Source organism: Pleurodeles waltl, chromosome 3_1 (genome assembly GCF_031143425.1).
Source record: "Pleurodeles waltl isolate 20211129_DDA chromosome 3_1, aPleWal1.hap1.20221129, whole genome shotgun sequence".
Classification (NCBI taxonomy): domain Eukaryota; kingdom Metazoa; phylum Chordata; class Amphibia; order Caudata; family Salamandridae; genus Pleurodeles; species Pleurodeles waltl.
In genome coordinates, this window is record NC_090440.1 from 1,898,877,123 (window position 1) to 1,898,902,057 (window position 24,935).

General features: G+C 43.4%; 1 protein-coding gene across 1 annotated transcript in view; it reads right to left on the bottom strand.

Annotated features, from left to right (window-relative positions):
• The window catches only part of FAM117B (family with sequence similarity 117 member B), a 399,159-nt gene that overhangs the window by 274,971 nt on the left and 99,253 nt on the right, over positions 1 to 24,935 (bottom strand). Inside the window, exon 4 of the mRNA XM_069226040.1 lies at positions 4,514 to 4,627. Within this exon, the coding sequence (XP_069082141.1) occupies positions 4,514 to 4,627 (114 nt within the window). The remainder of the gene's footprint in view (positions 1 to 4,513; positions 4,628 to 24,935) is intronic.

Below are 24,935 nucleotides of genomic sequence, written 5' to 3' on the forward strand. Positions count from 1 at the left end.
ACATGCTGCAGCACCTTAGAGACCTTCCCTGGCATCAGGGCCCTTGGTACCAGTTACAAGGGACTTACCTGGGTGCCAGGGTTGTGCCAATTGTGGAGACAACTGTACATTTTAGGTGAAAGAACACTGGTGCTGGGGCCTGGTTAGCAGGGTCCCAGCACACTTCAGTCAAGTCAGCATCAGTATCAGGCAAAAAGTGGGGGGTAACTGCAACAGGGAGCCATTTCTTTACAAGGTCCCAGCCACACTCAAACAACACTCCTGGATTCAGCAAACTCAGATACAACTTTGTGCATTTGGTACCTGCCCCTGGTGCTGCGCAGTGGCAGTTAGCTGCAAATTGAATATTCTGGGCTACAAACTTGCCCCAGCAGGCTTCTCAGCTGTTGTGTCCTTGTGATGTGAATGGGGGCCAAGCTCATCGACCCTTTAGTCTCTTGGCTATCGCTGGGATCTTGAGACAACTTTTCCTCCAGCAGGACACAGCAGGCACAGTTGCTCTTCTTTGCTAGTCAACAGGTTCAGCAGGTATAGTGTATGCAGGTGCTTTCATTACCAGTTCCACAGTGGAGCAGGACCAGACCCTCCCTGGTCATTCTTCCAGTTCGGTCGAGATCTGATTTCAGGGTCCCAGGAGTATTGTACTTATGCTCAGAAAGTATCTCGGGTCAGGAAGCAGCCGTTAGTCAATGGGCCACCAGGTTCCCTCCCACACAATGAGCACTTTCGGCAAAGTGTGGCATCTGGCTATCCCAGGGGGTCCAATTCCCATATAGTATGACCCCTCTCCCATCGTGCAGACCTCCCTTGCCCAAACCAGAGGTGTGGCTACCAAGGGGGTAAGCACCCTTGTAAAACCTCTCCTGTCCCCCAGTGAACTCATGCCTCCTCTTCCTCCAAGGATCTGAGTTGACCATTCTCTTAGGAGGCAACGGTTCGTTGAGGCCCGAGAAGCTCACTGCAAAAACCTTGACTGCTCACCAGCCAGACTATGACCCATCTCCACCTATCAGGAGAAGGCAAGGCTGGGTGACAATACGAGACACGAAGCCCTTGACTGCTCACCAGCCAGACTATGACCCATCTCCACCTATTGGAAGAAGGCAAGGCTGGGTGACAACACGAGACCTGAAGCCCCACGGAGATCTCCTCTTACCAAGCACGAGCACCATATTGGACAGCCACTAAAATTGAACTAGACATTTCAGGGGGCAGTACAACTGGAGGCAATCAGAGAGTGATCAGAGGATCACTGACCAAAAGGAAACCCCTCACCAAGATGGAGTGAGCTAGCACTTCTATAGATTTCCAGTATTCCATAGATTATTTCCAGAATCATTAGAAACGCTGTAAATGATGAACTACTGCATCTCAAAGGATCCATCTTTGTAGTATTGTATAGTGGTAGAATAAAGCACTTTTAAAAAAAAAGAATTTTTTTAAACTTTAACAAGAAAGCATTGGATGGACAATCTGTACTTGAACAATATATTGTGATGCGCCAAGTTTTGAGTCTAACCCCGCTCCACTTTCTGATTAAGACTTTTCCTGGTCAGCTCCCTACCACCATGAGCGTTATGTGCTAAAGGGCTGTACCTGGTGCTCAGTTACCAGTGACCCCAATATATTAGTGGTGCACGGGCTCAGTTATCTAAACTGAGGTCTAGAAACTATTATGTATCACAAAAAGGAGGACTGGGAGCTTATATGGTCCAGTGCACACGGTCACAATGTATGATGAAAAAGTATTGAGTGCACAGTTCCAAATAGGTGGAGGGTATTATAACCTCTCAACACCAGCATCCACTTTTAAAGACGCACAAGCCCTTATGCATCATCATCGGGCCATGCTCCACGTCAGACTGATACTGCAATGTCTGACGGGATTCTGCGTCAAGATTGTGTCTTAATACCAAAAAGTCTTAGGTTACCAAGAGACAGCTGGAGCGATGAAGAAGAAAAAAAAACAATTAAATTCGCTCGGGTGACCCCTCAATAGAAATATATTTTAATGGATGAGCCAGAACCTGGTCAAGATTAAAAACAGTAACAAAGTGAAAGGGAATTAATGGTCCCACACTTTACTCAGTCTAGAAGTCAAGTACATTAGCTTAGATTCTTACAAAAAGTCAACATATGTCGCGCCCCTCTGTCCATAAAGGATCCACTGGCGCTTCTTCAGGACTACAACAATCTTTCTCCAGAACATAAAAAAAACGTACGTTAAAAAATTGATGGCATAGAGTGAAAAAACATTTTTTACTCACTCCTGGGCTGTAATAACTAGCCGAAAACTACAGATCATTCCTGGGCTGTAATAACTAGCCGAAAACTACTGATCATCAGCCATAATTGAAGGAGTAACTACATCCACTGGAAAATTCACCATAATTCATTGGGATATTCGTCGGACAAGTCACCAACGCTCATACAATCTGGCCGCGTTTCCATAAAATATGGAAAATATGGTGACTCGTCCGACGAATATCCCAATGAATTATGGTGAATTTTCCAGTGGATGTAGTTCCTCCTTCAACATAATGTGGGTTTCTAAATAGTCACTGCTCTAATAAAAGAATTACAAGTGCATGTACTAGATAACCAAAGTATTCACTGAAATACCAGAGCCTATTATTTCTAACCAACATGGACATGTTGTGAATTATCAGTGTAGGCGATTATTTAAAAAATAAATAAATATAAATAGCAAACATAAAAGAGCTTTAAAAAAATAAAATGACCAGTCAAATTCCTACTGTGGTGGTGCTCAATTTATGCCACACTTAGTAACTTTCTGGCAATTTACGCCACACTCAGTAACTTTATGACAGCAATGCTACCACAAGTTCCAGATATCATTTTTAAAGAAAACCGATTGACTGCTTGGTAGAGTTATACGAGCCAATAAAAAAAAAAAAATATGCATTTTTAGTAGCATTTTTATGTTTGCATTGCAGACAACCAACAAAACATTAGCATGTCAATCTCATTAACTGTGTTACGTGGTTCTTCAGGTAGTTAGCCATAAACGTCTCAGGAAAGGAAAACATTATGCTGTCAATCTACTTAATGCTTTCCAGCAAACCCTTTTAACAGTAATCAGCATTGTTTCCAATCCTTATTGACGACCCCTATATTTCATTCAAAACCCTCAGAATTCTGCCCTGTTTAGGGACAGACTCTACCTTAATATATGTATTGCTAAGCGTACATGTACCTGTCCATAAATGATCAGCAGTAGCAGTCGTTCCCTCAAAGCTACCTCAGTCAGATGTCCCCAAATGCTACCATTAACCTTATGTCACAAACGGTTTTTAATGTACTTTGATGGTGCATCCACATCCTGTATACAAACATTATTTTGGGTCCTTCTGCTTAGTACTACAGTGATCACAATGATGCAGGTCCCTACGCTTCCCAGGATCTCCTTAATTCAGGACAGAGCCTGTATAGACCCGTGAAGGACTTCAATTGCTACTCTTTCTCTAGTTGAATGGGCTCTAGGTCTAGCAAACTGATCTGGTGCTTTCGTATAACCAAGACTGTTGGAGAAAACACTCCAGTGATCCCCTGAATTTCACCATTCCTGTATGCATGTGAATAACAAAAATGTGGTTACATTTACTGACATCTTTCTACAAATGCTTCTTTGTTAGCACTACAATATACATTGTCATCCTGAAGACAAAGGCAGTCCATTTTGATTTCTTGCTAGATAGTTATAATGAATGGACTGGAACACGTTAAGAATTAGGTTGGGCACTTCTGGTGCTTTTGAATTGGTACAAACTTAGGTCTGGCGACAACGGCATCGTCAATTCAGGCGTTTCCGCATTGATTCACAAATGTGTAACAAGTTCGCATATAAGCACTTCTCACTATCGTAATAAGGAACATTTGTAGGCTGAAGTAAAATAAACATGAAAACAGCTGAATCACATACATTTACTTATTAAAAGGGTTTTGGAGAGTCTTTCTAATGGTAAAAGGCCATTCAGAAAAGTTTTTTTTGTTTTTTTAGTACAGTATGCAGATAGCCGGTTTTGCCATTTCCTATCCTTTTACCTATGCACACAGACTAAATAAAAAAAGTTTAAATTCAAAAACATTTCAAGCTTAATTAGAGTAAAACCTATGTAAATCAGTATATGGAATAGCGTCATATATAGCCACGTATCTAAAAAACAAAACAGATGTAAACACAAACAAAACATCTGGGATACAACATGCTAAAACCCCTATGGAAAATGTATCAACTGGAAACCTCAACCCTTTCAATTAATGAGGAAATGATGTGACGCTTGTCTAAATATCTTTCACTTAATGACATCTGAAAGCCACAATCCAAACATTATTTAAATTTAATGAAAAAAGCCAAGTAGTTCTTGGTGAAAATCCTACTCAGTTCAGTTAAAAAATAAAACATTTTATATTATATATATCACTGAATATAACACACTTATATTGCCATAGTAACACCTCATTTGCCACGGAGCTGCAGCAAAATCCTTACCTGGCATTGGTTAATGGCTGCGTGGTTACCATGGAAAGGTGACTGCCTGTCTTTATCTCGGTGATGTCTGCTGCTATGTTTACTTCTCTGTAGCTGTTGACGCAATTTTGCAATCTAAATGAAAGAGAAAACATAATAAAATGTATTTAGAAACTGCTTTTAAGGCTGCCAACTTTATGTTTCTGCACACTGCCACCAAACACAGAGGAAAGCACTGCATGGTATGCCTAAAACCACTCCCAGCAGTTATGTGCCTTTACCAGGACCATTGTCACCATCGACTGACCGCTTCTCCATCTAAAGAACCACCAATGGATAAGACTATTTTGGACTTATTGGATACCGCGACTACCAAATTTTACATAGCCTTGGAGACCACTCAAACAGTGCTTGCGATTGTGAAGGCACTGAAGCCATAAAACTATAATATAATTAGTTCAAGGATTCATGAAATCAAAACTTTTTTTTTTTTTTAACTAACAAAACCATCACCCTAGATGAGAACGTCTTTGCATCAAACAAGGTTAACAGCACCTCCATTAACTACATGGGTTAGGCAATCTTGGAATACTAAATACTCAGAAGACTATTACAAAAGGTTAGCTTCTTTGTTCCTGCGGTCTTCAGTCTTTAAGCACACGAGTTCTGAATACTGAAGCACAGACACTTAAAGAAGTAGGTCTTGTACAGAAAAAGAAACACTTCAAATCACAACATAGGTCATAACAGGCACCATCAACACCATATGTTTCAAACCCCTTAATTGCTTTACCAAGAACCTGAAAACAGTTCCAGTTGTGCCCCTAAAGAAGATGGTTTAAAGGCAGAGGAGACCAACAACATATGTCTTCAAGGTAAATTCCCTCCTACTACAACAATGCTATGACTTTAACCTCTTGACCTCCAAAGAGGGTTACGTCCTTGGCCTTGGCTGTGGCACTGAGGCCCCCCCCCACCCCTCCCTGGAGAGCCTGCGTCCAAGGGCAGGAAGGGGAATCGCTTCCCCTTCCACCCCAGACCACACCCCCCCAGTTCATTTTCCAGCGCATGTCAGAAAGAGATTACATTCTGGGGGCAGGAGAGGCATCAAAGGAAAGGAATGGCCTTTCCTTTCCTTTGATGTCTCTGAGCATCTCCAACTTTGCTTGAAATCATACATCTTTCCCACATTTTTGTGATGGAACCTTCCAGAATCTGCAGGAATCCACAAAATACGTATCACCCATCACTGTCGCATCTATACCGATAAAGATTCTGCCCCACTTGTCAGCCTAAAAACTTTTTTTTCAAACTGCCCTTTTGGACCCGCTTTGGTTCCTCCCTCATTTTTTACCTGTTTTTGGCCCTTCCCTGTCACAGGCACTTGGCCCACCTACAGAAGAGAGGTAACATTTTTATCGGAGACTGAGGGGAACATTGGGTGGTAGGAAATTTGTGCCAGTATAGTGATCCCACACAGAAATGTGGGAAAATGTGATAATTTGTAGCTAAATTTGAGGTTCGCTGAGGATTCTGGATAAGAAAACACTGAGGGGTCCAAGCAAGTCACACCTCCCTGGACTCCCTCGGGTGTCTAGTTTCCAGGGTTTGCTAGGTTTCCCTAGATAGCTGCTGAGCCCAGGACCAAAAACGCAGACCCCCTCCCCGTACCATTTTTTATCAGGACACCTGGGGGAATACTGGGTGGAAGGAAATTTGTGGCTCCTCTCAGATTCCAGAGCTTTCTATCACCGAAATGTGAAGAAAGTAGTATTTTTTGCCAAACTGAGGTTTGCAAAGGATTCTGGGTAACAGAACCTGGTGCGAGCACCACAAGTTACTCCATCCTGGGTTCTCCTGGGTTTTCAGAAATGTCCAGGTGAGCTAGAGGCAAAGATCCACAGCTAAGCAAAAAAAATGTTTTGTTTTGGGGCATTTCCTGTCACGGGCACTAGGCCTACCCACACAAATGAGGTACCATTTTTAATCGGGAGACTTGGGGGAATGCTGGGTGAAAGGGAATTTGTGGCTCCTCTCAGTTTCCAGAACTTTCCATCACTGAAATGTGAGGGGAAAGTGTTTTTCTGCCAAATTGTGAGGTTTGCAAAGGATTCTGGGTAACACAATCTGGTGAGATCCCCACAAGTCACCCGATTCTGAATTCCCCTAGGTGTCTAGGTTTAAAAAATGTATAGGTTTGCTAGGTTTCCCAAGGTGCCAGCTGGGCTAAAGGCCAAAATCTACAGCTAGGCACTTTCCAAAAAACATGTCAGATTTCAATATAAAAATGTGTCCATGTTGTGTTTCCTGTTGCGGGCATTAGGCCTACCCACACAAGTGAGGTATAATTTTTATCTGGAGACTTGGGGGAACGCAGAACAAGTGTTATTGCTCCTTGTCTTTCTCTACATTTTTAACTTAAATGTAAGACAGTGTGTAAAAAAAGACGTCTATTTGAGAAATGCCCTGTAATTCACATGCTAGTACGAGGAGCCCAGAATTCAGAGATGTAAAAATAAGAAAATTAGTTACTTACCTGTAACTGCAGTTCTCCAGTATTGGTAACTTTCATAGATTCACATGCTTGAATCATCCCCGTCGTCGAGGTGGCAGCCTCACGGTAAGTTTAAATAGATAAAGCAGTAAGTCAGTAAAAATAAATCTAGTAGGCCCCAGTAGGCCTCATAAGGTATTTTACAGTCTATCCACTTTGTTTTGTGAAAAGACCCAAACTTCAGTCTCAACCAATCAGGATTCAGCCCCTCCCAAACAGTCTCAACAGAGGCTGAATTCCCTCAGATTTTCTAGTAGGAGTGTGAAGTTTAATATCTGTATAATAGGGGAGCCTCTCAGGGGAGGAGGTTGGGTCGCATGTGAATCTATGAAAGATACCAATACTGGAGAACTGCAGTTACAGGTAAGTAACTATTTTTCTTCTCCAGTATTGGATCTTTCATAGATTCACATGCTTGAATCAGAATAACGAGCAGTAATGCTTTCTTAATTAGTGAATTACATTGACTGTAATTCTATTTGTAATTTTACAAATGATGTGAATCCCATCAGTTCAGCTTTAAAAACCACATACCTATTAATATATGTACATCAATAGACATTCGAATAGAAGAGCAATAACAGGTGTGTGGCAGAAAAAACCTGTACTCTTTTCATGATGATGAAGAGTACGACAAGCTAAGACATTATAAAGAAGTGAACAATCTGAAGCAGAAATGTAGAGTAAAACACACTGTAGCTATTAAGAAGACTAAGAACCAATAATGAACATACCTTGAGTGCGGTGGTGGGATGTGTTAGAGGCTCACCTTATCGGAATAAATGCCTCAGCACTGCCTGCCCCACTGCTGTATCGACGTTGTTCGTTTCTTCGAGACAGTAATGCCTCGTAAATGTGTGTTGGCTGGACCATGTTGCTGCTCTACAGATGCTATGTAGTGGTACCCCTGCAAATAATGCAGCAGAAGTGGCTACCAATCTTGTAGAGTGGGCTCTCACCTTGGTGTGGAGCGGTTTTCCTGCTTTTGAATGGCAGAATTGAATTGCCAGACCAATCCATCTTGCTATAGTCTGTTTGGACACTGCGTGTCCCTTTCTTGTTCCTCCGAAAGCTACAAACAATTGATCCGACTGGCGGAGAGCTTGAGTTTTCTGTAGATAAAACTTTAAACATCTTTTAATATCAAGGGAATGTAATGTTTTTTCCGCTACTGTTTGCGGATTTGGAAAAAAGGTTTTTGAGATAACTGGTTCATTTAGGTGAAACGTTGAAGGAACTTTCGGGATGTATTTTGGATTTGTGCGCAAGATGACACCTGAGTTTGTGAATTGGAGAAAAGGCTGTTTGATAGTGAAAGCCTGAATGTCACTGACTCTCTTTGCTGAAGTAAGAGCTAGCAGTAACGCTGTTTTCCATGAAATGAATTTTTGGTCACCTTTGTGGATCGGTTCAAAGGGGGCTTTCATAAGCTGCATCAATACCACATTCAATGACCATAATGGTGGAGGCTTTCTAACTGGCGGGAAAACCCGAAAAAGGCCCTTCATAAATTGTTTGACGATTCTAGTGGAACACAAAGAAACTCTGTCTGGAGATCTGCGGTATCTGGAGATTGCTGCCAGATGTACCCGAATAGAAGAATATGCAAGCCCTGATTTTGCAAGGAGCAGGAGATATGGAAGTATCTGTTCCGGAGTAGAGGACAAAGGATGTATATCTTGTGTTGCGCACCATATACAAAAACGTTTCCATTTAAGTTTATAGGTTTTGTTGGTAGTGTCCGCTCTAGCTTTCGCCAATATGTCTCTACACTCTGGGGAAATGTTGAGATTCAAGTATTCATTGTATTCAGGAGCCAAGCTGACAAATGAAGAGATGACGGATCTGGGTGTCTGACTTGTCCCTGGTGCATCGTTAAGAGAGTCGGGCTCTGTCTGAGTCGTAGATGTGGTCGTTCGGAGAGCATGAGGAGCTCCGTATACCAGACTTGTCTGGGCCATTTGGGAGCTATGAGCAGAAGGCGACACCCCTTCAGTTTGTTGATGACTCTCGGAATGAGCGGGATCGGAGGAAAAGCGTAGGCATAAACTCCGGACCATCTCATCGAAAACGCATTCCCCCACGAATCTTTTTGGGGAAGCCAACTTGCGTAGAACTGGCATTTCTTGTTCTCGAGAGTGGCAAATAGATCTAAGTTCGGTTTGCCCCATAATAGAAAAAGGCTGTTGAGAGTTTTCTGGTCTAGTTCCCACTCGTGATAAGGAATCACTGTCCTGCTCAGGGTGTCTGCTAGAATATTGGTTTGTCCTGGCACATGCTCCGCCTTGAGTGAAATATTGTGCTTTATGGCACATGTCCAAATTTGTTGGGCTAGCTGCGAAAGTTGTAGGGATCTTGTGCCTCCTTGCTTGTTTAGATAAAACATGCTGGTTGTATTGTCTGTCCCGATTAAGACGCTTGAACTCTGTATCTTTGGTAAGAAAGCTTTCAGAGCTAAGTGTATTGCCTTGAGTTCCAGATAATTGATGTGAAGCTGACGTTCTTTCCGATTCCAGATTCCGCTGATTTGCAGGTCCTGGCAATGTGCCCCCCATCCTGCAAGAGAGGCATCCGTTGTTACTATGTAACTTGGTGTTTGGAGAAGAAAAGACAGTCCGTTTGACAAATTGGTTAGATTCGCCCACCACCTCATGATGTTCTTCATTGGAGGCGTTATGCGAATCTTGTCTTCGAAGGAACCGTTGACCTGGGTCCATTGTGTGTCTAATTGTTCTTGTAGGGGTCGCATATGGAGCCTGCAATCTGGGACTAGCGGAATGCATGAAGATATCATTCCGAGCAATGATTTGTAGATGCGGACTGAAACAAACCTCCTTCTGGAGAGCCTTTGTGCCAAGGAGGTTAACTTTTGTTTCCGCTCGTGAGATGGGTAGGCTTTGTTGCGGACTGTGTCCAGAATTGCCCCCAAGAAATTCAATTCCTGTTTGGGGTAGAGTTGAGATTTCTGATAATTGACTACGAACCCTAGGTTGTGTAGCAATTGAAGGCAATGGAAAATATGATTTTTCACTTGCGATTTTGAGGGTGCCTTTATAAGCCAGTCGTCCAGGTAAGGGAAGACCTGGATCTCTGACTGGCGGAGATGTGCTGCTACCGGAGCTAACATTTTTGTGAAGATTCTGGGGGCTGATTTGAGGCCGAATGGCAGAACTCGGAATTGAAGGTGCATACTTCCCACTCTGAACCTTAGGAATTTGCGATGGTTGCGATATATGGGGATATGAAAATAGGCATCCTGGAGGTCTAGGGATGCCATGCGATCTCCGGGATTTAACAGACGCAGGACATCCTGTAGAGTTACCATCCTGAACGATTGCTTCTTCAGAAACTTGTTCAGGGCTCTCAAGTCCAGAATGGGGCGCCAGTCTCCTGAGGGTTTCTTTACAAGGAAAAAACGGGAGTAGAATCCTCTGTTCCTTTGAAATAAAGGGACTGGTTCCACTGCTCCTTTTCTCAACATTATTCTTACTTCCCTGAGGAGTTGGTTCAACCTCGGAGGCGGTGGGCCCGATGGAGGAACAGTTGGTGGTGTTTGAGTGAATTCCAGAGTATGACCTCTGGCCACTACATCGAGTACCCATCTGTCCGATGTTATCGCCTTCCAGTTGGGGAAATAGGAAGTGATGCGACCTCTGACCCTCGATGTTGGTTGGTGGGGAAGCGTTGAGATGATCAGCGGGTCATTGTTTCCTGCCTGTATCTCTTTCCCGGGCAGCTCCTCGTCCTCTAGCTGGGTGTTTGTAAGCTGCGGCCGGAGGCAATCGATAATGCTGCTGTTGCTGATGGTATTGCTGTCGTGATCCTGTGGAGGAAGATGGATATTGTGACCTGTATTGCTGGTATCCACCTCGAAAGGAGTAATTACCTCTACCCCTTGCTCCACGAAAAGGTTGTTTTTTATATTGCAGGGTACCTAGGGATTTTGCCGTATCGGTATCAGTCTTGATAGCCTGCAACATGTCGTCTACGTGTTTGCCAAACAAACTCTCTCCATCGAAAGGCATGTCAAGAACACGAGTCTGGACTTCTGGTCTGAAAGAAGTCGCCTTTAGCCATCCTTGTCTGCGCAGGACTGCTGCACCAGCTAATTGTCTAAAGCCAGTGAGAGAAATGTCTATTGCGCTGTCTATTATTTCTGCGGAGACCCTTTCTCCCTCCTGCAAGACCTTTTTTGCTTCCACCTTGACGTCTTCTGGCAGTAAATCTAAAAAAGCAGACATGTCTGCCCACATCTGGCGATAGTATCTTCCCAAGATGGCGAGGGAATTAGCCGCCTTAACTGTGACTGCGGCCACAGAGGAGAATTTCTTGCCAATATTGTCTAATCTCCTTCCTTCTTTATCCGGGGGAGACGCAATAGGTGTGGAGGGGTTTTTGGAACGTCGCTGAGCCGCCTGTGATATCAGAGTCAGGTTTCGGCTGTGAGACTAGACAGGCCGGAGAATCATCTGGGGCCTTATATTTTTTCTCCAGTCTTGGCATTTGTGAAGGCACTGTTGCTGGGTTTTTCATTGCCTTCAAACCCTCCTGCCATAAGAAATCGACAATGGGTATGGCTCGTACAGATCTTTTTGATGGCTCTTTAAAGTCGTACAAAAAACATTCGGTTTCATGAGAAACAATTGCAAGGCCAAAACGTTTCGCCGCTCGCTCTATCAGATTATGGAAACCTCCTATGTCCTCTGGAGGAGAATCTACTGGACCTGCTGGCGGTGGAGATGGTGTGGGGACGAGGTAATCACCCCATTCACTATTCGCCGAATCTCTTAGCTCACCCTCTTCCCTTTCGTCGTCCGATGAGGGGCAAGTTTCCTGGGTTTGGCTAATTACAGGTATAGTAGCCTGTGGCGTTACGGAAAGGCTAGTAGTATGAGCTTGCCGAGGTGTCTGGTAGCTCTCAGGACTAGGTGGCGTGGACTGAGTTGACGGTGGAAACCTTTTATAGTAGTCCTTCAACATAAATTGAAGATCTGTTACTAATGTGCTAGGCATAGCGAGGGGCGATGGTTGTCGTGTCTGTGGATAAGATGTTGAGGCATAACTAGGCTGATACTGTTGATCCTCTTCTTCGTCAAACTCTGCGAGTATGTGTCGTCGTCGTCATCCTCTAAAAGATGTTGTGGTGGGTATGGCAACACTTTACTTGGTGAGGTATGCATTGGAAGAATATCAGACGCCTTGTCCCCTATATTAATAATTGAAAGGGGTAAGAATCTGGAGGAGTCGTCCTGATGGTACGAGGAATGGTGAGGCGAAGTATCCAGGTAGGTGGATGGTTTGTATACTGTTAATGCTGTAGATGATATGATCGTCGACGGTCCACTCGTCGACGGTTCCTTCGTCAACGGTTCCTTCGTCGACGGCTCTCCCGTCGACGGTACTCGTCGACGGCTCCGTCGGCGGCGGCGTCTTCACTAACGGGTCCTTTGTCAGCGAATGCTCCGTCGACGGTCTCTTTGTCGCCGGGTACTTTATCGACGACGGTCGTGTAGGTGCCGTCGTCGGCAGTGCCTTCTTGAACCTTATTGAGAGGTGCTTCGTAGACGGGAGTGCCCTGGTTGATTGGTGAACCCAGGAGGCCTCCGCTGTCGACGATGTGGTTGCCGACGAAGCTTTCTTAAAAGTTTTTGCCATAATTATCGTCGTCGATGACAACGGCGACGACGTCATAATCATCGGTGAGGCTGGCGTTGTGAACGTCGACGATACCGTAGTCGCTGTTACCGTCGACACAGTCGTCGACGGGGTGGTCGTCGACGGATGTTTTTTCACCGAAAAGAGTTGTTCTGGCTCTTTTTGTGGTGACAGAGACAGAGATGGCTTTTTTGAGGTACTTTTCTGGTGTAAAGGCGTAGTAGGTTCTGAATGAACCTTTTTTGGCCCATGTTTAAATGTCTCTGAATGAAAAACATCCTTTTTCGTCCCAATAGAGACTTGTCTTGTCTTCTTGAGCACCTTCCTTGGTGGTTCATCCGACCCTCTGCTTCTCTCACCTGTTCTTTTCTGAGGGCGAGAAGTTTGTGATGATGCCTCGCTGTCATCTGAGGAAGGATGCTCTAAGGCTTTCTGTTTTTGTAGCCATAAGAGAAGTCTACCCTCCCGGTCTTTGAGGGTTTTTTGACTAAAGGTGCAACAGATTTTGCAGTCTCTCACCTTGTGGTCTGGATGAAGGCAATAAATACACTTCTTGTGGGGGTCATCAACATGCAGTCTCTTCTTCCCACAGGTGTCACAATCTCTGAACAGACCCTTTTTTGCCTTTTCAGACATAGTGGACTGTAGCAAGTTTCCTGAGAGAAAAAACTAATCTTCAGTCAGAAAATAGGAAAAAACTGAGCAGAGCTCAGGGAGACTCCCTTCACACGACGTGCGGTAGAAAATCTGAGGGAATTCAGCCTCTGTTGGGACTGTTTGGGAGGGGCTGAATCCTGATTGGTTGAGACTGAAGTTTGGGTCTTTTCACAAAACAAAGTGGATAGACTGTAAAATACCTTATGAGGCCTACTGGGGCCTACTAGTTTTATTTTTACTGACTTACTGCTTTATCTATTTAAACTTACCGTGAGGCTCCCACCTCGACGACGGGGATGATTCAAGCATGTGAATCTATGAAAGATCCAATACTGGAGAACCACTGCTTCTCAACACCTTATCTTGTGCCCATTTTGGAAATACAAAGGTATCATTGATACCTATTTGTGACTCTTTATATTTCACCAAATGAATTGCTGAATACCCAGTATAGAATGAAAATCCATTGCAAGGTGCAGCTCCTTTATTGCTCTAGGTACCTAGAGTTCTTGATGAGCCTACAAGCCCTATATATATCCCTTCAACCAGATGAGTCCAGTTGACGTAACAGTATATTGCTTTTGAAAATCTAAATCTGACATCACAGGAAAACGTTAGAGTAAAACGTGGAGAGAAATGGCTGTTTTTTTCACCTCAATTTCAATATTTCTTTTATTTCAGCTGTTATTATCTGTAGGAAAACCATGTAGGATCTACACAAATGACCCCCTTGCTGAATTCAGAATTTTGTCTACTTTGCAGGAATGTTTAGCTGCCCGGGATCCAGCATTGGTTTGACACCCATTTCTGTTACTAAGTGAAAGAAGGCTAAAAGCACAAAAAAATAGTAAAAATGGGGTATATCCCAGTAAAATGCAAAACTGTGTTGAAAAATGTGATTTCCTGTTTCAAGTCTGCCTGTTCCTGAAAGCTGGGAAGATGGTGATTTTGTCATCACAAAAACTTTGTTGATGCCATTTTCAGGGGAAAAAAAACACAAGCCTTCTTCTGCAGCCCTTCCCCCCCCCCAATTTATAAAAAAATAAAAAATTAAAAAATTGTTGCTGTATTTTGCCTAATTTCTTTGTCTCCTCCAGGGGTACCCACAAACTCTGAGCACCCCCTAGAATCCCTAGGATGTTGGGAAAAAAGGCCGCAAATTAGGGGTGGGTAGCTTACGTGGACAAAAAGTTATGAGGGCCTAAGCGCAAACTGCCCCAAATAGCCACAAAAAAAAAAAAAAGGCTTGGCACCTGGGGGGGAAAAGGCCTGGCAGCGAAAGGGTTAAAGCTTCCCCCAATACAATGGCTTATTTTGGAAAGGGTGCCATTCCAAGAACTGTTAAGCGCAACCAAAAAACGAATGGGTGCCAAATACTGCGCAAGAGGTTTATGACTCAACAAGTCTCCATCTGTGATTCCTTCAAGATGACATTAAATTACAACTGTAGCTTCTACAAAGACAAAGAACACTGTTCTATAGAAAGAGGCCAGAAGGTGAGTACCTAGCATCCAAAAGTGGAAGAAGATTTAGTCCCAATACATTTAAAACAAAGATGATAGTATATAATTTGGACACATCATGGACTTACAGATGGAGAACAAGTGGCTCAAAGAAATACAAATTCAACAAGTTGGCCATGCATCAGATGCACCCTAAACAAGACTGAAGTCTGCCACAGCCCTGCATGAGTCGCAGGTTGAACATTCACATAGCAAAGTAGCATAGAAAGTTTCTGAGGTTGTCAGAAGTCAGACTTCGCATACAAAGTTCTTTCATATGGTATAAAAAATCAAATAAAATAAAAAAAAACCTGCATTTTTCCAAGAGATTTTTATTATTCTTATTCCTCAGATAGCTGACTAAAGCCAACAAACCATAAAAGGCTTGGTGCTCCTAGTCAATTTCCAAAAACATATCTACAAAGGAAGAAATGATTCACTTACAGGCAACTCCAGTGCACCAGCATTTTTATTTTCTTTTTTCTTTTTATTTTTAATATTCACATGGTTAAATTATTAAATTACACCCAATCATGAGGCTGGGAATCCCCTGACATTTTAAATAGCAGTAAAGAGTGACAAAATTGTCAAATGGCCAAACAGTTTTATTTAGAAGCGCAACCATTTGAACACAATCTAAAACCCCAATCTCCAGCCAGTTGAGTGTGTGTCATGATTGGGGGGATGTGGGAGGAAGAGATCATTTCTCTAAGCTCTCATACCGATCCTGGCGGCCACATCTCATAGCAGAAGGGTAATTTATTTATAGAAGTCAGTCCAATGGAATTATATGGCAAGGAAGGATCAAATTATGTGGCAGGGTTTACTAAATTATGCTGCAAGAAAATGCAAATTAGGTGGCATAATGCAGTACGTTCCATGGCAGTATCAGATCATTATTTTGTTTTTTTTGCACGTTAACACTGCCTGGACAAATATTTCACTGTATTAGTATAGCACCCAAATACGGCAATATACAACTGAAAGGTTAACAGTCAACTTTTGAAAACTGCCTTCTGCTGCACAGCAACAGACAATGCTTTATTTATAGTAATTTTGAACCGTTTGAACTCAAAACAAAAACTTTGTTAAAATCTGCAAATTATACAGCAGGTGATTATGTGGCAAATCCATAATTAATAATTATGAGAAAACTGCTGCAGAAGTGGTTAATTGCAGTAAGATATATGTTACTTACCCTGTAAGCATCTGTTTGAGGCATGCAGTGCTGTAGATTCACATGCTCTGTATACTTCAGCCATCTAGTGTTGGGTCCAGAAGGTTGCAAGATGTATTTGTTCGAAGTCTTTTGAGTCACAAGGTAGAGCGACTCCTCTTCTTGCTGGCAATATGCATGGTCATGGACTCCATTTTCAGATTGTTTTTTCCGCAGGCGGTGATGAATGGAGTAAGGTGTAATTATAAGCAAGTGAAATGACCATGTGTGAGAATGCCTAAGAAGAGGCCGTAACGGCCACAGGTATCTGGAGAGGTGGATGGGCGCATGTGAATCTACAGCACTACATGCCACAAACAGATGCTTACAGGGTAAGTAAAATTTTCCGTTTGATGGCATGTATGGCTGTAAATACACAAGCTCTGCATAGACTGTAAAACAGTGCCTCCCAAGAAGAGGTGGCTAACCTGTGGGCGTTAGTGTTTTGAAAATGAGTACGAAGCACTACCTGACCTACACTGGCTTGTTGGCGTTCTCAAACATCCATAAAATAATGTTGAGTGAAAATGTGTGGTGTTGGCCACGTAGCTGCCTTACAAATGTCAGCTATAAGTAGGTTACCTAAAAATGCCATAGATGCACCTTTCCTACACTTTGAATGTACTTCTAGGGATAATGGGTAGTGACCTCTTTGCTTTTGCATAAGCAGTTTGGATGCTTTTAACACGTATCTCGCTATGCTGGCTTTAGTATAGGGTTAACTTTATGTGGTTGAGAAAAAGCAACAATAAGTTGTTTTGTCTTCCTGACAGATTTAGTTCTAACAATATAGAACATAAGCGCTCTTTTCAAGTCCAACATGTGTAGGACGCTTTCAGCAACTGAATCAGGCTGTGGAGGAAAAAAACTGCAAGTCAATAGTTTGAAATGGAATTCAGATACAACCTTTGGTAGAAATGTTGGGCTGTGCGAAGAACGACTATGTATTTGAAAAAAAGGTTCTTGTAATATTACTGCCTGGAGCTCACTTACACATCTTAGGGAAGTGATTGTAACTAAAAAAGCTAATTTCCATGAAAGAAACTGCAGTGGACATGAATGTAGTGTTTCACAAGGTGGTCCCATAGGTCTAGTGAGTACTGTTTTAAGGTTCCAAGAAGGCCCTGGAGGTAATCTTGGTGGTATCACCCTTTTTATGCCTTCCATAAAAGCCTTTATGTCAGGGATTTTAAAAATAGAAGTGTTCTCTGTCCTGAAGATTTTATAGAGGTATGTGTCAGGTTTGCTTTTTACAACTATAGATGATACAAAATAATACTTTTCTGCCGACACTTGGAAAGGATCCCAGTTCTTCGAAATGCGATAGTGAACAAAGCGTTTCCACTTTGCCGCTTAACATACTCTAGTGGTTGGCCTGCGTGCTTCTTTAAGAATGTCCATACATTCTTGGGGTAGATATAAATACCCAAATTCTAGGACTTCAGGAGCCAAATTGCAAGATTCAATTCCTTGGGAATTGGGTTATCTGACTTTTGTTCTGAGTGAGAAGGTCCAGGTCGAAGGGAAGCTTCTCGGGCAGAATTACTGATAGATTCAGTAGAGTTGTGAACCATGGTTGTCTTGCCCATGTGGGTGCCACTAAGATTAGTGTGAGAAAAGTTTGCCTGAGCTTCCGAATCACATACGGGAGTAGAGGGGAAAGTATATGCAAATATCCTTGACCAGTTCATCCATATTACTTCTCCCTTGGACTGTGGGTGTGAGAAACTGCAACAAAGAAGAATGCAAAATGCTCAAACTTCGCATCCAAACAGATCTATGTTTGGAAATTCCCACTTTTGGAAGCAGGGCTAGAGGACTCTGAAGTGGAGTTCCCACTCGTGGACTTGATCCTGCATCCTGCGGAGGTGGTCAGCAAAATTGTTGTGTGACCCTGGGAGGTGTTCTGCTGACAGGTAAATGTTGTGGCGAATGGCCGGGTGCCAAATTGTCTGTGAAAGGCAAGACAACTGTACTGAATGTCCCCCCACCTCCCAGTTCTGCACATAAAACATGGTTGTCATGTTGTCTGCGTGAATGAGGACTACCTTGGTGATGAGATGTATCACAAAGGCTTTTAGAGTTAGATGAACAACTAACAGCTCTAAATAGCTGATGTGCAAATGTCTGTGTGTATGATCCCAAAGACCCTGTATTTTGAGGTTGTGGAGATGAGCCCCCGACAACAACCCCCACCCCATTTAGGAAGCATCTGTTGTCAGAATGACCTGTGGAATAGAGTCCATAAATAACCACCCTTTCAAGAGATCGGTCTTGTTCCACCACTGCAGAGAGCGAAAGGAGAGGTATAGCCTGAGACCATTGGCGTGATTGACATTCCTGCAACAGGAACATGTGAAGATGTTAATGTGGCACAATTGTAATGCAAGAAGCCATAATTCCCAGAAGATTCATAATTAATTTCACTGTGACTTTCAGATTGGGATGTGAAAAAGTTGTGTTTGAAAGTTATGTATTCTTGCTGCATTTCGGTACGCTATTCCTAACTGTGTATTGATTATGGCCCCAAGATAAGTTTGAACCTGAAGGGGGCGAGATAGGATTTTTGGAAAATGTATACTGAACCCTAAACGGTGAGGCTAGTCTACTGTGGTCTGAATATGGCTGAGATATTGTTTGAGAGTGCTGGCTATGATGAGGCAGTTGTCTAGGTATGGCTTACACATGAAATTCATGCCTGCAGAAATGAGCCACTACCACCACCACACATTTTGTGAACACTCTTGGTGCTGTGATGATCCCGAATGGGAGCACCTTGAACTATCAATGTTTCCTTCTACAACTAATCTGAGATATTTGCGATGTGCTGGGTGTACAGAAATATGGAAATAGGCTTCTTTTAGATCCAGCGCTGACAGAAAGTCACCCTGTTGTTGCAAGGGCAGTACATCATGGAATGTGACCATGTGAAAGGGAAACATCCTGAACAACTAGGTCCTAAACAACTACTCACCTAAACCACTACTGCTAAACAACTAAAAAGTCTCTACAACAAAGTACTGAACAACTACTGTCTAAACAACGATTCTGCCTGAATAACGATGCCTGAACAACAAATTTTAAGGTAAGTTTTTCTGTATTTTTTTTTTTTTTTAATGGTTTATTAGTTCATCTGCTAACCAGGTCCCCAGTGCCAGATTTCTTTCCCCAAAACTGCTCAGTTATTTTGCACAACTGGCAAACTCTTTAGCGACCACTGTAAATCCCTAGTAAATGGTACCCATGGTACCTAGGTCCTGGGCTACTAAGGAAGGTCTCAGGGCTGCAGAACCAATTGTGCTACCCTCAGGGACCCCTCACCAAACCCACACAGTGCTGCCAATGCAGACTGTGTGTGTTGGTGTAGGCTAAATTGGAAATACAACCCATCGCACACCCCTGTGTGCCAGGTCCCCTATCACTGCATGTGCCAGGTGTAAGTCGCCCTTAAGGCAGGGCACATCCAGGCACATGTGAGGGCATAGATGCATGAGCAGATTTGCCCCTTCTATGTCTGCCGATTCTGAGACATAGTAAGTGCACAGCGAAGCCATTTTAAATTCATATGCTGGAAACTGGTCTTTACGAGTTTCCCAGCTGCCCAAGGCTTCTCTAAATTCTGGAATGATTGGTATCAAACATCTCAAAATAATAAACCCTCACTGACCCCAGTGATGATTTAATAAAAAAATGCACACAGAGGGCACCTTAGAGGTGCCCTTGAAAACCTACCAGCTACTCATGTGCTGACTGACTGGTCATAGCCAGTTCAGCCACCACAGACACGTTTCTGTAACCCCAAAGTGAGAGCCAGTGCTCTTGCGGGCCAAAGGCCTGTCTGGGCAGAGGTGTGACCTTCTCTTCCAGACAGGATGGACTTTCCAGAGAGGGGAGTTTTAAAGGCCTTGCCACCTTTGTAATGCAACCCAGGTCTCTCCAGATGATGGAGATGACCAACCCCTCTGTCCTGACACCACTTTTTGCAGCAGGGAAAATTAAATTAGGAGTGTCCACTTGATGCCAGTCCCACCCCTAAGGTGGACGAGTTGAAGTGGACACAACTTTTTCAAATTCTTCCATCTTGCGTGGAAGGAATTATACCACTAGGGTTAGGGATACGCCCACTTCCCAGCGGAAGTGGTCATAAGAAGGGTGTAGTCACCCTAAAGGCGGTCAGCCCATTGGCTACTGCCTGGCACTTAGTGTAATACCCCTAAACTGAGTATTTAGGTGGCACCCTGAACCCTAGAACTCCGATTTCAATAACCCAAGAAGACTCTGACAAAGAAGCGTTGCACCTGCAGAAGAGGAAAAGAAGAATCATCTGACCTGGAAACAGCTCCTTTAGCCGGCCTGCTGACCGAGAAGGATCCAGCACAAGAAGCCAACTCGTCTAGCCTTCAATAAAGACTAAAGTCTGCAGTGGGCAGCTGACCTGCCCTGCAAGAAGAAACTCCAAAGAAAAAACTCTGCAGCTTCTGGAACCACAGAAACTAGACACCTGAAGTGACCACTGCACTCGAAGTCCAGGACCTGAGGTGAAGCCAACCAACGGTGCCAACGCGGGTCCCCACTGCCCAGATACAGAGTCCAGTGTGGTCTCACCTCTCCTGGACTCTCCCAAGACACCTGCAGCCTCTGCACGCAGATACCCTCTCCTCTCCCAGAGGCTTGTGGTGAGAAAATCTGACACCTCTAGCAACCACTGCACCGGAGATCCCCGATCCCAGCTGAGGTGGGTTATCTGTGCCAATGTCAACCCCTGGCTTCTAAGGTTCAAGTCCACTCCTGCCGGACTCCCAAACAACACATGCAGCCTGTACACGCTAGACCCCCTGACAGCGAGTGCTCCCGGACAAGAAAGCCTGATGCCTAAAGACACCCCTGCATTCGTCACCCCCCACCCCCGGGCACAGGCGAAGGTACACCCACACCTGTGAGCACCCCAAGTCTAGTACTTACCTGCTTGTTGTCCCTGACTGGCTTCCTAGCCATAGCCCGCAGCCTGTAGGTCATGAGGTCCAACTCCAATAGAGAACTATTGGGCACCCAATGCCTTACTGCACCTCTGCACCCAGCCACCCCAGTGCTACTCGATAAGACATGGTGGTGTGGTTATGGTCAATGTCCAGTACTTACAAGATCAAGCTCAGGCAGCAAAGGTAAGTTGTTAACCCTGTGTTTGGTGAACATTGTTTTCCCTCTATAGGATAACACAGAGCACGTTTGTGTTAATTTTTGAAACTGCAAAGTATTTTATGTTTAAAAGTCTACTTACCCGATTATGAAGTTCTTGAGTTTGAAACATATAAAAAGAATTGTTATTTTTCTAAATTGGTCTCAGATTTATTCTTTCAGTGTGTGTGTCATGTATTGCTTCTGTGAGTACAACAAGTGCTTAGCACTACCCTCTCATAATCCTAACTGCATGTACACACTACCATAAAACAGCGCATTAGTTCTATCTACATTTGCCTCTGCAATACCAACTGGGATCCAAAGGACTTTCTGCACAGTGTACTTCATTTTAGTGCACTATATGCTCACCATATAGAGAGCTAGCTTCCTACAGTAATAATACAGGCTCTTTCAGGGTCTTGAAACATATCATCTGCATGTCTTAACATTCCCTTAAACAAATACTGAGTGGACTTATGTGAGGCAGTTAGTGTCTGAGAGAGAAAATCATCCTCTATAGGATCTTTATGGAGGGGTACCTGGTGGTATGCAGCTCCCCTTCCCACGAGTTCTTGAAAAAGTATTGTCATCAGGAGGAGGAGGACATCTAGCTGGGTAGACCTCTATGTCTGTGTAGGTGTCCACATCATACTGAGACCAGAGTTCTATGTCGGACTTAAAGTGCGTTGACTCATCCCCTGTGTCTTGAGTGTCATGGAAGGAATGAGGTGAACCTTGAGGTGAAATATCTAGAGGGTCACCCTGAGAATGTTGTGGAGATGGAGATGGTGGTAGCAGTGGAGTGATTGGTGGGGGAGATGTAAGCAGAGGTGGCGGAACCTCTTGGAAGTTCGTGTCCAGCCTCTTCTGTTAAGTTAGGGGTGTATGTAATTCTAGGGCCTCCTCAAAAGTAAGCTGTCGCTTGGAAGGAGTGGAAACAACAGTTTTAACCAAAACTCTCCCCATTTGTGGCTGGATGGGAGGTTGCGAATGCTCGACTTGGTGCTGATGCTTCATCTTTTTGAAGAACTGGCTCCGGTGAAGTTTGACTCAGTGAGTTATATGGTTTGTAGTCTTTTCAGTGGCGAACCGCTTTTAATTTTCGTTGTTGAAGTTGTCAGAGCTGAGGCAGGCAGTCTTTTCGGTGACTAAACAGTCAGCGCTGAGTGAGATGTGGACGGTTTCAGTGCTGAAGCTGGTGGCATTCGGCTCTGAAGGGAAGCGATCGTATGTGTCTGAGGTGTTGGTGCCGAGCCTGAGGCGGGGGATTAAAAAAAAAAAAGTCAATGCCTACCATGGCCAGAGGGGAGGGGCAGCTCAATCGCCTTAGCTTCCAAAATTATGCGTTTTTTGGGTCAAAACAAGGTTTTTTTTTACTCACTGTTTGTTGACCTGGGGGGGCTTTCCTGCATCTCTGGAGTCATTTCGACTTCCTCTTTTGCAGCAAAAGACTCCTGAGTTTCCTGCTCTGTGTCCAACAAGGTGTCTTGGACACCAAAAATATTGGGTGTCTCCTCAACTTCTTCCCTTGGCATTTCTCAGTGACTGGCTCTTCTATCACGCAGTCTCTTCTTCGAACGGAACGACTGGCAGGCCTCAGTCTTTTTCTCTATGCTCCAGCGACAAACAGAGGTTACAGACCTGATGTTGCTTGGTCCAAGGGAATTTGGAGTGGCACTTCGGACAAAAACTGAAAGGTGCCTGTTCGATCAGGCTTTCATTCTCCAAGGTGTAGAATGGAGAAAATAACTTTGACCAAAAACAACTTGCAACCTTCCAGACCCAACACTAGATGACGGAGGTGTGCAGAGCATAAGTATCTACAGCCACATATGCCACCAAACACATTATATATTTTTACATAATATATGAAGAAAAACAACTTGTAACACTCCGAGCCCAACACTAGATGGCAGAATATGCATAGCATATGAATCTGCAGCTACACTTGCCATTGAAATGTACACATTATTTTATATATATATATATATATATATAAGATGGGGATGACATATATGGAAAAAGTCATTTACCCAGTGTACATCTGTTCGTGGCATGTAGTGCTGCAGATTCACATGCTATGCATAGCTTCCGCCATCTAGTGTTGGGCTCGGAGTGTTACAAGTTGCTTTTCTTCAAAGAAGTCTTTTCGGAGTCACGGAATCGAGTGACTCCTCTCCTCTCAGTCATAGTGCGCATGGGCATCGACTCCTTTGTTAGATTGTTTTCCCGCAAGAGGGTGTAGGAAGGAGTGATAGAGTGCAAGAATGTAAATGTGGTATAAAAAATAAATAAGTAAATAAGATGTCCCACCAAATGTAAATATATATACATATGTACAAATAAGAAACTGCAACGACTACAGGCTTCCGGGGAGGAGGGAGGGTGCATGTGAATCTGTAGCACTACATGCCACGAACAGATGTACACTGGGTAAGTGACATTTTCCGTTCTATGGCATGTGTAGCTGCAGATACACATGCAATGCATAGACTAAAAAGCAGTTGCTCTCCCCAAAAGAAGCGGTGGCTAGCCTGTAGGAGTTGGAGTCGTTTAAATTAAGTTTTTAGGACAGCCTGACCAATACTGGCCTGTTGCTTTGAAAATACATCACACAGTAATGCTTTGTAAATGTATGTGGTGTAAACCATGTGGCAGCTTTGCATATGTTTGCAATGGTAGGTTTCCTAAAAATGCCATAAATGCACCTTTTTTCCTAGTGGAATGAGCTCTAGGTGTTATTAAAAGTTGTCATTTTGACTTAATGTAAAATGTTTGAATACATTTAACAATCCATCTAGCTAATCCTTGTTTAGAGATAGGATTACCTTTATGTGGTTGATGAAAGGCAACGAAAAGCTGGTTAGTTTTTCTATCCACATAATACATTAAAGCTCTTTTAAATTCAAGATTGTGAAGGGCTCTTTCAGGAGTTGAATCTAGCAGTGGGAAGAAGACTGGCAAATCCACTGTTTGGATAATGTGAAAAGGCGATGCAACCTTAGGCAAACATTTTGGATTAGTTCTTGTGTACTTGGAAAAAGGGTTCCTCGAGAGTGAATGCCTGTATTTCACGAACGCTTCTTAATGAAGTAATTGCTACTAAGAAAGCAACTTTCTTAGCTAGATATTGAATCTCACATGAATGCATGGGTTCAAATGGTGGGCCCATTAGTCTTGTGAGTACAATATTTAGATTCCAAGCAGGAACTGGTGGGGTTCTTTGTGGAATAATACGTTTTGGTCCTTCCATGAAGGCTTTAATAACCGGAACTCTAAAGAGAGAGATATGTTGTATAGTTTGCAAGTATGCTGATATGGCAGTAAGATTAATTTTAATAGATGAGAAGGCTTAATTTGCCTTTTGTAAATGAAGTAGGTAGCATACAATATCTTGTACTTATGCAGTAAGTGGGTCAATATTTTTACATTGACAATAATAAACAAAACTTTTCCACTTATTAGGATAGCATTGTCTAATTGTAGGTTTGCGTGCTTATTTGAGAACTTCCATACATTATAACAGAAGTTGCAAGTATCCAAATTCTTTGACTTCAGGAGCCAAATCACTAAGTTGAGAGCACTGGGATTGGGATGTCTGATTTGTCCTTTGTTTTGTGCTAACAAATCCGGTCTGCTGGGAAGTTTGCAGTGAGGTACTACTGACAGATCTAGGAGTGT